The sequence below is a fragment of the Hyperolius riggenbachi genome, chromosome 2 (genome assembly GCF_040937935.1).
Source record: "Hyperolius riggenbachi isolate aHypRig1 chromosome 2, aHypRig1.pri, whole genome shotgun sequence".
Lineage (NCBI taxonomy): Eukaryota > Metazoa > Chordata > Amphibia > Anura > Hyperoliidae > Hyperolius > Hyperolius riggenbachi.
This window is the reverse complement of record NC_090647.1, coordinates 321634638-321650804: the sequence shown is the minus strand read 5'-3', so window position 1 is coordinate 321650804 and position 16167 is coordinate 321634638. Positions and strand designations below refer to the sequence as shown.

The following is a 16167-nucleotide window of genomic DNA, read 5'->3' as shown; positions in this document are numbered from 1 at the left end:
GTTTCGCTGTCACAGCTCAACTAATGTTTAATGTTAACACTGTAATAAAGCTGTGGCCTTATAACTCCAATTGGGTGTCATAGCTTATGTTACGGTAATTATGAAGGTCAGCTCAATTAGAGCCCTACCCTGGTCATGTCCCTGACAATCTCTCCCACAAGTTCACAGGCAGCCCTCCTGGAGTTGAGGGACTGTCGAAAACTTTTATTAGCTGTTCACATACAGTCTTTACAATGGTGAGAGAGCAAACTTTTTTTCTATGGACCATGCAGGAGGCCTCTGCTCTGCCCCATGCTGTATACATTTACAGCTTGCCTGCCCTCTAATTTGCCCCAGCTAGCCTGAAAGCAAATCACCAAACACTGCACCAGCCTTATGAGCGGCGCCGCCGGGGGGAGGGATCTGCCCCTTGGCCAGTCTGCATAGACAACATAACACACTGGAGTCTGGAAGCTGAACAACAAGCTTCTCTGTTGTGTTTATCACAGTTGTGCCCGCCTCTGCTGCTCACCGGATGTACTAGTCTCCTGGTTACCGAGTGTAAACAGTATGTCAGCTCCGTAGCGCAGCATGAGTGGCCCTCTGGTAACATTGGGACGGCCCCGTAGAATAAGGACCCTCCCGGGGCAGAACGCTCACAGCATGGATCACGGGAGGCCCGGAGAGGGCAGGACTCAGTCACATGACTATGCGGAGATATTACACTCTGATCAGACGACCCCAAGGGATCGGCTGCCGCCCCCAGAGCTAACCAGACCTGGGTAACTCCAGCCCCCCCCCCCCCTCCCCTCCTAATGAAACTGTGTGTTTGCTTTGTGGCTGTCAATGTAATATTTATTTTCGTGGCAGGAAAAGAGCAGCACCGTTTAGAGACCGGCATGGTTACTTAGGTGAGCTCCTTCTTTCATGCAACAAATCTTTATCAGAATATTAAAAACTATTCTTAGGGTATTCATTTTGACAACGTTACAGTACGTAAATGTATTCAGACAGGTTTACTTCCAGTTTCTAAAGCCAGCCATGCACTGGCAGACTTTCTCCTGACATGCCCAAAAGATAGAGCCCTCTCTGATCAACATCTGATCAGAGAGGGATCTATTATTGGCCTGTACTGCACATTGATTTTTAATAGATTTCAGCATAAAATCTATTAAAAATGAATTACTGCTGCTCCACCTGGTCTTTCTTCTGCTAATGCTGCTCTCCCAGTGGCAGCAAAGAGCTCTTACTCTCACCTCTTCAGCTGGCGCACTCCTTCCCAGTGCCCATAGTGAAACAGTGGCATGTATGCAGTCATGTTCACTGCTGGTACACAGGGTCACTCCAGGCATCTGGAGATGAGTGCAGCACAGAGGAAGTAGCGCATCGGCTGGAGAGGTGAGTGTCAGAGTGCTTCAGTGCTAATACTCTACATAGGGCCCCGGGGAGAGCAGCATTACCATGATTCCCTGGCCCTGCATTTGGAAGCGATGTATGAGGAAACTACACAGCGCTTCTGATTTGCATTTTCCCCCCTGTTTGAATAAAGTTTATTATACTTACCTGGTGCCCCATAGTCCCGACCCCAGCAGAAGAGGTCATAGATGTTTCTCTAGCTCCAATCAGAGAATCACCTGTGGCCTTTTCTGCTAGGGGCGAGGCTACTGGCAGGAGGTGGACATCAGGGCACAAAATAAGTATAATAAACTTTAAACTTAACACAATCGGCCCCCAAAATGCTGCAAAATCGCTTTTGGAAAGCAATTTAAAAGTGATTTTGCAGCACATGTATATTTTGTATTGGACAGCAATCACTCCAAAAATGTATCAGGACCCGTGATTCGCCGGTTAGCGATCCAAAAGTGCTCTAGTGGGTCCCACCCCAGGATTAAAATGTATCCCAATCAGTAACCGATACCTCCTTTCCCATAAGAAATCTTTACTTTTCTCAAATAGATCGTCAGGTACATCTGTATGGCGATATTGTGGTGAAACCTCTTCCACAGTGTGATGTCAGGTCATAGCATTGTGGGAAATAACAGCTGTTTCCAACTGCAAAGCAAGTAGTACCTCCCTCTGTGTAGTGAACTCTTAATAAACAAACATTCCGCAAAATTCACCTGCCAGGACTTAAGTTGTCACACCACCTGTGATAAGTTTCAGACTGTAAATCAGGGAGAGGAAATATTTTACAATGGTCAAACACTGACGAAATAAATTATAAATGGGTATTGTAAAGAAAAAAAAAAGCGGTTTTATTAATAATAGTATGTTATTTTCACTACATTTCCAGAGGTGATGTGTCACTGGCTCTAGTGTCCTCGTCCCCCCCTGCATAGATACCACTGCTCCACTGCCCCCGATTGACCAGCAGCAAAGCTTCCTGTCTGCCTGCCTGATCAGTAATGTTGGTCGATTTCTGCTGGAAATGGATCTAAATTGCAATCGTGCAACATGTTTGGGCAACAGTTTTTGGCAGAATCTATCACAGTGATCGAATCATTCAAGGAATGTCTCATAGTGTGTGGGCACCTTAAATCTTAGAACTTCAACTTCAGGTTATCTGACTGCTCGGAGAAATTAAAAATATCAGTCCTACATCGAAACGAATATGAAAGTCCTGCTTCGCACATACCTTACATCTTCTAGGCTCCACAAATTGTTACCATCCACCTCCAGTCTTTGCTTACGAAATTGCTGCCAGGTGGGTACCTTTGCACACATTTGGTGGTTTTGACCTAGAGTTTGGTTTTACTGGGCTGAAATCACTGCCCTTATGAGTTCTGTTTTTGAAATTACCTTGTTGCCAGATCCTTGGATACTTCTTTCGGGTGATAAGCCCAAGGGTTGGAAGCATCCTAGACATATAGACTGGCACAGCATATAGCAAAGGTGGCTAGGCTTCATATTGCCAGGCAGTGGAAACAGCCTGCTTTCTCAGTGGACCTGACTGTTTCGATACTTTCTGATATTCTTATAGCAGAAAGGCTGTTGGCAGTGGTTAATGACAACATGGAGGTTTTTAATGAAAACCTGGCAGCCTTGGCTAACGTACGTGGACATTTTAGGCCTTTGCTCCTTGGTTACCTCAGCTTGACCTTTTCTCTAAAGCTACATACACATGGGGGACAATTGTCCCCCGTTGCATGCGTGCACGCGAACAGGGAGCGACAGCTGTCCACACGTCTCGCCAGAAAGGCAGAGACGCGGCTGAAGCTGTTTGTGAATGGAGCATCCCCCGGCCGGATGCTCCATTCACTCGCGTATGTCTCCTGTCGCTAGCCCGCATACACACATGGGACCAGCGACAGTTGCGGCGAAGTTGCGGCGACAGCTGTAGCCGGCAATTGAACATGTCAATCGCCTGGCGACAGCTCCGACGGGCGACGGTTCGGGGCACGTGCTTCATACACACGGGTGACCTGTCGCCGCAACGCGCGTGCCACGTGGTTGTGGCGACAGCCGTACCTCGTGTGTATGCACCATTACTGTTTGGCACACATTAAAGTGGATCCGAGATGAACTTTTACTCATTGCATAATTGTGTTCCTTTCCTATTGTTTATAGGGCATTACTCAAGCCAAATACTTTTTTGTTTTTGTTTTAATACTCTAATTCCCTATAAACTAAACAAGCCCTGTCCAGTTTTTCAGAGATCCTTGGCAGTAGCAAGGGCTCATGGGAGCTCAGTCTGGGCAGGAGGAGGCGGAGGTATTTCTAGCCAGAGATTTCAGAGGCAGAGGGGAGGAGGGAGGATTAGGTTTTTTCAGTCTGAGTCAGGGGCGCCTTTACCTACTGACCACCCAGGCAGCGGCTTGGAGCCGCTTTGATGGGGAAGGCGCAATAAATTACTGTCAGTCCAAGGGGAAATAAAAATTCCTGTCCTGAAAGACCGTTGTAAGGGACTGAAGAGAAAAAGATTTCCTTCTGTTTAAAGAAGGCAAATTACACCAAGCTTTGCTTTTTTAGTAGGAGGGCATTTGGTTCCTTTTATCCCCCTATACATTCCTAGTAGCTTGGGTCACCCTGAGCTGCTTGGTTACTCTGCTCTTTTCACAAATAGCCTTCTGCTAAGTCACTAAAGAATCATTCAGAGTTCAGAATTATAGATACTCCCTAAGAAGAAGGTGTCTGGCTTATAGCTGTTCTCTGCCCCTCCACAGAGGAGACAGGGACCTCGCCCTACCCCCAAATGTTACTGAGTCTGCAGAGGGAGTGAGACAAACAAACAAACAGTAAACTCTGCAGACAGCTGTGTGCTCTGCTAGAATGTCTGCATGTCTAGATGTCAGGAGGATCGCCATGACTAGCTATGGAGCGGTAGGATCATCTGATCCTCTCCCCTACACAGCCTGCACTTCTCCATGAATTCAACAGGACAGTGTTTGAAGTGTGTAATGGACACAGTGGGGGTTGCAGGTTTTGTCTTTCATTGTGTGTGAGTGAATAGGAGGGCAGCATCTAAAGCTCAAACAATGATGATGGACATGTAAGCAATGTGTGTAATTACATCCATCACTACTTATAATTGAAGATGGCATAATAATGTATTTCCATTAATGCTGTCTGTTTGCCCTCTCTCTAATGCTATGTACCACCTCACGATTTTTCCAACGATTTTCCCGATGTTCATCAATTTTTTTTTTGAGCGACAAGTAGTCATTTACACGATGTCATGACATCGCTTAGCGTTGTGTGGTGAAAAGTGACCGTCACTGAGGATCAAGTAAAGTACTGAGGTCGCTTGACTTCTCGTTCGCGCCCGTCCTGTAATGTCACGTGACATCTCATATACCCGCTGGCAGGAAGATGAATCGCTGGACGCTTGTCATGAGGGGCACCTCGCTGGATCCATCTTCCTGTGTTGTTGCAGTCACTGTGGTGAGTGTGGAGCTTAACTTTGCTTGCCCTCACCCTCTGCTCATGCTCCCTCTCCCACTGTCTTCCTGACCAAACAACTGCTACTTGGGGAACAATGTGCACAACTATGTAAACTAGTCTGAGCACTCTTCAGGGGAGCCAGTAGCATTTGGAACTATTATTGTGTATTTATGTAGCACTGACATCTTCAGCACTTTACAGAGTACATAGTCATGTCACTGACTGCTCACTGGAGCTTACAATTTCATCCCTACCATAGTCAAACTGTAATGTCCGACCATATTATTATCATGTATTTATATAGCACTGACATCTTCTGCAGCACTTTACAGAGTACATAGTCATGTCACTGACTGTCCTCAGAGGAGCTCACAATCTAATCCTACCATAGTCATAGTCTAATGTCCTACCATATTATTATTATGTATTTATATAGCACTGACATCTTCTGCACCACTTTACAGAGTACATAGTCATGTCACTGACTGTCCCCAGAGGAGCTCACAATCTAATCCTACCATAGTCATAGTCTAATGTCCTACCATATTATTATTATGTATTTATATAGCACCGACATCTTCTGAAACACTGTAGAGAGTACATAGTGATGTCACTGACTGTCCTCAGAGGAGCTCACAATCTAACCCTACCATAGTCATAGTCTAATGTCCTACCATATTATTATTATTTATTTATATAGCACTGACATCTCCTGAAGCACTTTACAGAGTACGTAGTCATGTCACTGACTGTCCTCAGAGGAGCTCACAATCTAACCCTACCATAGTCATAGTCTAATGTCCTACCATATTATTATTATTTATTTATATAGCACTGACATCTCCTGAAGCACTTTACAGAGTACATAGTCATGTCACTGACTGTCCTCAGAGGAGCTCACAATCTAACCCTACCATAGTCATAGTATAATGTCCTACCATATTATTATTGTTTATTTATATAGCACTGACATCTCCTGAAGCACTTTACAGAGTACATAGTCATGTCACTGACTGTCCTCAGAGGAGCTCACAGTCTAACCCTACCATAGTTATAGTCTAATATTTTCAATATAGGATTGTTTTGGGGTAAACCAGTTGACTTATTAGTATGTTTTTTAGGATGCAGGAAATGTCTGAAGTGTCTGAAGACAGAAACTCCATGCAGATTTTGCCCTGGCCAATGTTCAAGCCTAGGACTCAGCACTAAAATGCAGTAGTGGTACCCACTGAGCCTCTATTCTACTCATAGATATCTGCTCATCCATGTCATCAATTCTGACCCTCTACTACCCTTCCTCCCTCCATTCTACTTCTCTTCTCTTGTATCACTTACACTACAAACACACTGTGCTTATCTCCAGAATGGATTATGAATCAAACTATTAGGCCCAGTGCACACCAAGACCGCTAGCAGATCCTCAAAATGCTAGCGGTTTTTGGAGCAGATTTCAGAGCGATTCTAGGCATGTTTGGAGACATTTTCTAAACATGCCGAGCATTTTTGTGAAGCAGATTACAAATACTGTTACAGTAAAAGCTGTTACTGAACAGCTTCTGTAACAAATACGCCTGGAAAACTGCTCTGATCTAGCGTTTTTCAGAGCGGTTTGCATTTTTCCTATACTTTACATTGAGGCAGAATCGCTTCTGCAAACCGCAAATGTGCAGCAGGAGGCACGTTTGTGGTTTGCTAAAAACCTTAAACCGCTGGTGTGCACCATCCCATGGAAATACATTAGCCAAGCGTTTTCACAGACAAATGCGGTTGGCGGATCGCTGCTAAAACTGCTCGGTGTGCACTGGGCCTTAAACCACCTTACCATATCAGCCCTTCAATGTCATGATATACCCACTCTAGTCCTACCCTAACAGGTGGTAACATATTTGCATATCTCATAATGTTTGTGAAAAATTATTTTGAAAGTAAGAATGTCTTGCTTGATAATCCAATCTTGCAATGTGACTGCCATTGGAACTTGTAGTGTGGATGCTGTATTTGAGGTGCATACTGGCAGCATGTGCTGTATGGCATACAATGCTGATCATCCACAAGGCAAACTTAGGCAGCTGCCTAGGGTCTAGAGAGAGTTTAGGGGCCTGGTGGTTGCTAGCCCCCACCAAATCTAACTAAATAAGCCAGGTGACCATCAGTGGAGGGCAAAGTGTTATCTTGCCTAGGGCCCCGTTTCATAGTTATCCTTCTCTGATGGCTTATATCATGTGTGAAGTGTTCTATAATGTATATGATTTTTGTTTTATTTTTTTATGGGGGGGGCGCCACAGGATTTCTTGCCTGGAGTGACAAGAAGGCTAGAGGCGCCCCTGGTCTGAGTGCTGATGGTGCAGATAAGCCTGCCTCTGTGTAATGTTTACAAACAACATGGCTGTTGTCATTGTATTACAGGAAGAAATAACCATATTCTATTAAAGCTGTTTGCAGCTAGATTCGCTGTTTAAACTATCTAAACTTTACATAAGATATATAGACAAGTTACTTGTTATAGTTAGTTTTTCATCTCGGATCCGCTTTAAGTTCCTTCTTACAGTCTGCGCTCATAGGGCTTGATTCACAAAGCCGTGCAAACTGTTTAGCACGGGTGTGCTAAACAGTTAGCACGTGAAGTGCCATTCGTGGACTTTTGTGCGCGCAAAGTGCCGCGATTTGCGTGATTGCGGACTTTTGCGCAAAAGTCCGCGATCGCGCGAATCGTGGCACTTTGCGCGCGCAAAAGTCTGCGAACGGCACTTCACGTGCTAACTGTTTAGCACACCCGTGCTAAACAGTTTGCACGGCTTTGTGAATCAAGCTTATTATCTGTCTGATTGCATAATGTTTGCTATTCTGTGTCTTGTTCTCTACGAGCTCTTTGTATAATGTTATGACGTTTGACCTTGTTTAATTGGTTAAACCCTTCTGAACAATAATGTGAATTTCCCCTTATGTGGGGTCTCCTACTGCAATATTTTTATACTCAGTTAAATTACTTTATAGTCTATAAAAAGCTTTGAAACTAAAAAATATCAAGAAACGTTTGACAGACTCAGACACTTTACTACTGCAAATGCAGCTACAGTATAACTTTTTTAACCCCCCACAATCCACTGTCACGTGTCATGTGGCATTAGCCACTTTTGCGCACACACATTCTGTCTTGTGTGACAAAGCAAACTCTGCCTACCACCAGAATCACTTTGCTCCTTTTATTGCAAAACTGTGGTACAGAACTAAAATTGGTCCTCTTCACTAGTGTGATTATTTTATGTCATATCTGTCTCCTGACAGATCTTTTGCTATGAAATAAGCAGGTGGATTTGCAGTACTTAAAGGACTTACGAGCCCAAACCAGTAAAAAAATGTCTTTACCTGTATGAAGTTGTAAGGCACGGAGGACGCCATCCGCACCCTCCGTGCAGCTCCGCCGGGTCCCCGCTGCCTTTGCTCCCCCCGGCCGGACCCCGACCCCACAGCCCGGGTCGGGCTCTCCTTCCTCCTCAAATATGGCCGCCGGAGGAGGCCACGGCTGCGCAGTCCGCACCGACGCGAGTGCCGCTGCGCAGCTCTAGGGCTTCCCTCCCTGATCCACGCTACGTAGCGTGGATCGGGGAGGGAGGCCCTAGAGCTGCGCAGCCGCACTTGCGTCGGTGCGGACTGCGCAGCCGTGGCCTCCTCCGGCGGCCATATTTGAGGAGGAAGGAGAGCCCGACCCGGGCTGTGGGGTCGGGTTCCGGCCGGGGGGAGCAAAGGCAGCGGGGACCCGGCGGAGCTGCACGGAGGGTGCGGATGGCGTCCTCCGTGCCTTACAACTTCATACAGGTAAAGACATTTATTTACTGGTTTGTGCTCGTAAGTCCTTTAAAGAGAATCTGTATTCACAAAATGAAGTATAAACAAACAGCCCTGCATATTTGGGGTCATCTCCTAGCCCCCTCTGTAATATTTTTGCTGCTCTCTGCAGCAATAAAGATGGTAAAAAAAACTATTTTATAAACTGTTTTGTAAACAGAAAAGATGGCCACCAAAACAGGAAGTACATCAGCAGAGCAGTGAACTCAGTTAATACACAGTGAGTACACAGAGAATTCAGTGAGTTACACATTGAATTCAGTCTCCAGAGGTTATGTGCAAGTTTTGAAAGAGCTCTGTGTCAATGAAGCATGACAAGCTGTGTTTTTAGAGCCTGGAGTCAGGCAGCTTTCTCCTCAGCCAGCTATTCTTTGTTCAGTTTATCAGTCTGTGTTTATCAGCCTCACAGATAGCAGACAAGCTGACAGTGAGAGCAGGGACAATTGTCTGTGAGGAATAATCATCACAGGAGCACTGGAGGGGCTTGGAAGGAGTTAACTTGTTCACATTACTGAAGAGTTGGCAGCCTTCCAGACACAGCCGACAAATCCGACAGGGGAAAGATAAGTTGATTTATTACAGAGATGGTGCAAGTAGAAAGTGCTGCAGTAAGCCAGAGCACAATGGAACAGCCTTAGGAACTTGCAGGATAGGAGAAATACTGCTAACATTTTTGTTACAGAGTCTCTTTAAAAGAGAACTCCAACCAGCACAGTAGGGTGGTCTGTGTGGGGCTGAGTTGTATGAATTAAGGTGGCTAGATTCTGAGTTATAATCGCTGTGTCCTGATATTCTACAGCTCCGAACATATATCTGCTTTTTACAGGTCTGGTTAGTCATATTTTCTGTTGGAGTCAGTGACTGAAGGAGTTAAAGACCCACGGGATGAATGTGAACTGGATGTGTGACAGGAGCACATGCAGTGGTCACAGAGGATCCAGATACTGTATAGTAGTTGTACCTTTGATAACTAGTCCCCTACGAAAATTGTGTAGTGCACTGATGTCAGTACATGCAGCGGGGTCACGTGGTACAGGTGCCCCCGGCGGCCATGGAGAAAGGACGTGGGACACAGGAGGTGAGCCTGCAACACACAACACAGGTCCAGTGGTATACAAAACATGGGGGAGACCTGGGCTGTTTATCAAAAGTGTGATTGGATATGTTCGGGGAATCTCTGTGTGAGAGGATGGTGCAGGAGCGGTGGGAGATCAGTGGCCACACATTATTGAACCACATGACAGAGTACATTCATTCTTGGAGTTTAATTGATGCTGAAAAATGTAGCTTGCTGGTGGTGGGTGTTTCTGCATTCTCATTCCCAGCTGAAACTATAGTATGTTTTTTAGACAGATTTAGCCTTTAAAATCACGCAATGATTTAATCAGTCTTATGGGTTACAAAAAACTGTTTGCTATTTTCTCTTCTTAGTGTCAAATGCATCATCCTTCCCTCAAGAGAAAGGCAGCAACTCATTTCGGAAGGACCAAGGTCAGTGTATTGGGTGTCAGTTGTACAGAATCAAAAACGAAGATGTTGCATGACAGATGTAAACAGTATTGCAGTAAGCTTGACGTGGCTGTGTTTTACTGCTTTAGGTTCTGTTCCTAGTGATTTCGATTTGTTAAGCACAACTGTAAAAAGAATAAGTGAATTAGAAGCAAGAGTACATATTCAGGCACAGGAAATCCAAATGAAGGTCAGAGGTCAGAACTCTTGAGTAATGTAAATAGAAAGACTGAGGATATTTAATGCAAATGTTCTTTTAGGACCAAGAGATTGCCACCCTTAAGCAGAAGCTCACAATGCTACAAAAGCAGAAGGCAGGTAGGTGGCTATCCTCATATTGTGTGACCTCAGAAGTAGTTCTGCAGATCACAATTAACAAATTTACCTTTCAGGCCATTCATCTCCAGACCATCAAGTTCGAGAACTGGAGGGAAGATGTCAGGAGCTACAGAAAAGAGTTTTAGATATGGAGGTCAGTATTAGAGTTGCAAATGAGTAGAAGGATGCTGTGAAATATGAATGATCTAGTCCACAATTAACCAGACTATGTAGAAATACCAGTGCTTGCTAAAGCTTCAGCCCTGACTGAAATATGGGAGTGTAGTCTCTAATGGCTGGTAACATTTATGCGTGCAGACAGCAACAAGTACATTTTACCAGGCGTGTTACTATTCACAGTACAGTCTGGCTAAGTTCACAGTGGGACGTTAAAGTCGCGCGTTAAAACAGCATTTAACGCAGAATAACTCACTGCAATGAAAAATCAATGCCCTGTTCACAGTGCACACGTTGCGTTGCTGACTAACGCTGCACGTTAAGTAAAAGTACTGCATGCAGTGCGTTATACACGTTATTAGCTGCGTTGGACTGTTTGCACATGCTCAGTAATGACTTGGAAGCATACTTTTCATTGCCTGTATTTTTTACTGTATCTGCTGTATGCGACGGTAACGCTGCGTTGCCACTTTTTGGGCGCGTTGCGTTGTAAGCTTGCGGTGCGACTTTAACGTGGCATCAAAACGCAACGTCCCACTGTGAATCTAGCCTCACACTTTCTTGTGCATTGCAATATAATGCACCTAGGAACATTTTGGTGGACAATGCACAATATTTCTCATCAAACTGAGTTGTACAATTGCATTATACCGCTACTCACTATGCACGGCGCACATTGGAAATCACGTTTGCGCACGTATCTGAAGTGTGAACGAAGCCTAAGAGACATCATTTGGAGAACCTGAGCATCTCTGTCATATACATCACCAAAAATTGGTAACATGTACATGCACAGACAGCAAGCATAAAGTTTACCCAGTGTTACACAAACTATGTAATGTTATGTACTTTGTGGAACTCATGTTATACACGCAATGCATACTTTGCTTGTTTGTGTGTTACGCTACTGGTGTATTGGATATTTTGCTAGCAATGGATGTTTTGTGTATACAACTCAAGTTACACTAACTATGTAATCGGGGGCGTAACAATAGACCCTGCAAGGGATGCAGCCGCAGGGGGGCCCAGAAGCCGTGGAGGGCCCCGTGGGGTTAGAAGTTTCTTTTCCCTGTCCTGAGAGACTGACAACTAAGGGCACAGAGAGAAGAAGCCTTCTGCTCTCTGCACAATTGTTCTAATTACTGCATCTGCACAGCCACCGATAACAGAAGAGTCCTACAAAGTTTTGAAGACAAAAATTTGTAATAATAATAATCAGAACATTTGTATAGCGTTTTTCTCCTGTTGGACTCAAAGCGCTAGACAGTCCCTCTTCAGTGCACAGCAGGGTATTGTGTACATCGCCCAGCCCCAACCTCTCTACCCCTCCCCAAGTGATGTGTGCTGTAGTGATGGTGGAGGAGTCTGCAGAGTCAGTTCTGCTCCATCAGAGGAGGACAGAGTGAGTGTAATAAGCTGGGAGCACACTTGTCTGTCGGTTTTCTATGCGTGGTTTCTGTACACTGTGTGTGTCTGTATGTATGAAAACATGCTTTATGTAATTATGTTGTTTGTGAAACACCTGATAAAACCTATGTGTGCTGTCTGCACTTATAAATGTAGCCTATTACAACAACATAAACATCCAGAGCTGGAAAGCATAATTTTTTGCAAAATGTCATGTGCCCTCCCTCCTTGCAGTCTGAAAAGCATGATAAGTGCTGTTGCCACAGAAAAGTAGTAGAAATTGAAAAGCGGATGTTTGCTGTTATCCTCTATAATAAAACCCCTGTGTCCCTGTTTAGCGCTGTCTCTGTGTAGCTGGGTCCGTGCTTTTTGCTACTGCGGATAGCAGTTGGGACTGGAGGACGGGGCTAGTGGAGGATGGAGAATTCCATTGATCACAGTGAACAAATAGGACGTGGGTGAGGAGAAAGAGATTGATAAGCAGACTACGCAGGAGGTAAGTATTAAGTGTGTGTTTGTTTTGACTTTTATTTTTCTGTTCAGGTTTGCTTTAACCTCCTTGCCGGTCTAATTCCGCCGGCAAGGAGGCAGCGCAGCACTATTTTTTTATTTTTTTTTAAATCATGTAGCGAGCCCGGGGCTCGCTACAGGATAGCCGCTAAGCGGCGGCATCCCCCCACCCACTCCGATCGCCTTCGGCGATCAGAGTTAGCAGGAAATCCCGTTCAGAACGGGATTTCCTGCAGGGCTTCCCCGGTCGCCATGGCGACGGGGCGGGATGACGTCATCGACGTCGGGACGTCACAGGGAATCCCGATCCGCCCCTCAGCGCTGCCTGGCACTGATTGGCCAGGCTGCGCAGGGGTCTTGGGCGGGGGGGGGGCGACTCGGCACGGCGGATAGCGGCGAATCGGCGGCGATCGTAGTATGCACGCAGCTAGCAAAGTGCTAGCTGCGTGCAGGAAAAAAAAATTATGCAAATCGCCCAGCGGGGCCTGAGAAATCCTCCTGCGCAGGTTACCCCGAGCTGAGCTCGGGATAATCGGCAAGGTGGTTAAAGAGCACCTTCAGTGTACTGAATAATACATTTACCTCCTTATTTTAGGATAAAGTACAATCACCTATTAAAAATATATTTACTCAGTCGCTTGCCCATAAATCGCTAACATTCAGAAACTTTGATCCCATATCTCCCCCCCACCCAAGTGGCAAAACCAACTGCAGGGAGGGAGGGCACAGAGATAACATTGGTGGAAAATGAGGCTTTCTAGCACTGGGTGTTTATGTTGCTGGAAAAGGCTGGTGACAAATGGGCAAATAGGCAAACCTGGAATGTGAACTAGGGCTTTAAAAGTCTTATCATCTTAATAACCTTACAGCTTGTAAAAACATTGCTCTAAATTCCAAGAAGCATTATTAATACATATGTTTTATTTCCTTTGAAAAATTCTGCTGCAATTCCAGAGACACAACCTTATCTGTGTGAAAACGCTTCCTGCTTTTCAGTTCCCAGTACTTCTCACATTCAGTAAGATACATAAGTAAAAAATCTAGCACTTCAGTGTGGCTATGCCTATCCTTATGCGAAGCATAGCTGGCAGGAATTGGCCATACTGGAAACCTTGTCACACTTCAGACCTCTGCAGCAGCCCTTAACTGAGATTGCTACCTTTAGAACTCCTGAGTTAAAAAGGAACCCCAGCTGGAAGCATAGCTGTGCTCCTGTCTGCTTAGCTATACTCATCTGATGATGGCATATCTGTGCTCCACGCTCTTTATCTGTACTGCAGAGCTCTAGATGAGAGATACAGTGCTGGCTGAGGGTATACAAGGAGGAAGAGGCGCCCAGAGGTGTATAAAACTTAGTTAAAAATACTAAAATCGAAAAAAGGGAGGTGGCTTACCTAAATCACAACAGCCACATATGGCAATAGTATTTATTAAGCACAGGCAATGCATTTCATGGGTCTGAGTAAGAAAACAAAGAAATGGGCACCCATACAACAAATAACTATATCAATTATTATGTAAATATATGCATTTTACATTCCCACATGCACCATGTCAGCATAAATAAGTAGCAATAGTATAAAGATCAACTGACTCTTAGGTGCATGTAAGAATAACTTTATTCTGGAAAAATTGATCATCAAACATCAAGAAATATCAAAAAACAACACACCTATTAAAAACACATTGCAACACCCAAATAACATTAATTACCCCTATAAAAAGGCAAAACAGGCAGGGGTAATTAATGTTATTTGGGTGTTGCAATGTGTTTTTAATAGGTGTGTTGTTTTTTGATATTTCTTGATGTTTGATGATCAATTTTTCTAGAATAAAGTTATTCTTACATGCACCCAAGAGTCAGTTGATCTTTATACTATTGCTGCTTTTCATGGGTCTGAGACCTCTTCCTCAGGCCAAGTACAGTGCCGAAGAGTTAAATGAGCCAGAGTATTGAGCGCCTCTGTCAACCGGACTATTGAGCGCCTCTGTGTACTCCATGCTCATTATCTGTACTGTAGAGCTCTAGGTGAGAGCTGCGTTGCTGGCTGAGGGCATGGCTGTGCAACATGCTCATTATCTGTACTGCAGAGCTCTAGGTGAAAGCTGCGTTGCTGGCTGAGGCTATAGCTGTGCACCATGCTCATTATCTGTACTGCAGAGCTCTAGGTGAGAGCTGCGTTGCTGGCTCAGGCTATAGCTGTGCACCATGCTTATTATCTGTACTGCAGAGCTCTAGGTAAGAGCTGCGTTGCTGGCTGAGGCTATAGCTGTGCACCATGCTCATTATCTGTACTGCAGAGCTCTGGGTGAGAGGTGCAGTGCTGGCTGAGGCTATAGCTGTGCTCCGTGCTCATTATCTGTACTGCAGAGCTCTAGGTGAGAGATGCAGTGCTGGCTGAGGGTATAGCTGTGCTCCATGCTCATTATCTGTACTGCAGAGCTCTGGGTGACAGGTGCGGTGCTGGCTGATGCTATAGCTGTGCTCCATGCTCATTATCTGTACTGCAGAGCTTCATGTGACAGGTGCGATGCTGGCTGAGGGTATAGCTGTGCACCATGCTCATTATCTGTACTGCAGAGCTCTAGGTGAGAGCTGCGTTGCTGGCTCAGGCTATAGCTGTGCACCATGCTCATTATCTGTACTGCAGAGCTCTATGTGAAAGCTGCGTTGCTGGCTCAGGCTATAGCTGTGCACCATGCTTATTATCTGTACTGTACAGCTCTGGGTGAGAGCTGCGTTGCTGGCTGAGGCTATAGCTGTGCACCATGCTCATTATCTGTACTGCAGAGCTCTATGTGAAAGCTGCGTTGCTGGCTCAGGCTATAGCTGTGCACCATGCTTATTATCTGTACTGCAGAGCTCTAGGTGAGAGCTGCGTTGCTGGCTGAGGCTATAGCTGTGCACCATGCTCATTATCTGTACTGCAGAGCTCTGGGTGAGAGGTGCAGTGCTGGCTGAGGCTATAGCTGTGCTCCGTGCTCATTATCTGTACTGCAGAGCTCTAGGTGAGAGATGCAGTGCTGGCTGAGGGTATAGCTGTGCTCCATGCTCATTATCTGTACTGCAGAGCTCTGGGTGACAGGTGCGGTGCTGGCTGATGCTATAGCTGTGCTCCATGCTCATTATCTGTACTGCAGAGCTTCATGTGACAGGTGCGATGCTGGCTGAGGGTATAGCTGTGCACCATGCTCATTATCTGTACTGCAGAGCTCTAGGTGAGAGCTGCGTTGCTGGCTCAGGCTATAGCTGTGCACCATGCTCATTATCTGTACTGCAGAGCTCTATGTGAAAGCTGCGTTGCTGGCTCAGGCTATAGCTGTGCACCATGCTTATTATCTGTACTGTACAGCTCTGGGTGAGAGCTGCGTTGCTGGCTGAGGCTATAGCTGTGCACCATGCTCATTATCTGTACTGCAGAGCTCTATGTGAAAGCTGCGTTGCTGGCTCAGGCTATAGCTGTGCACCATGCTTATTATCTGTACTGCAGAGCTCTAGGTGAGAGCTGCGTTGCTGGCTGAGGCTATAGCTGTGCACCA

At 45.4% G+C, this 16167-nt stretch overlaps 1 protein-coding gene across 1 annotated transcript in view; it reads left to right on the top strand.

Moving 5' to 3' along the window:
- The first annotated feature begins 482 nt into the window (after window positions 1-482).
- UBXN11 (UBX domain protein 11) overlaps window positions 483-16167 on the top strand; it is a 65455-nt gene continuing 49770 nt past the window's right edge. The window contains exons 1-6 of the mRNA XM_068269218.1: window positions 483-761; window positions 850-890; window positions 10138-10197; window positions 10305-10405; window positions 10476-10533; window positions 10608-10687. Of these exons, the coding sequence (XP_068125319.1) occupies window positions 571-761; window positions 850-890; window positions 10138-10197; window positions 10305-10405; window positions 10476-10533; window positions 10608-10687 (531 nt within the window). The 5' untranslated portion in view covers window positions 483-570. The remainder of the gene's footprint in view (window positions 762-849; window positions 891-10137; window positions 10198-10304; window positions 10406-10475; window positions 10534-10607; window positions 10688-16167) is intronic.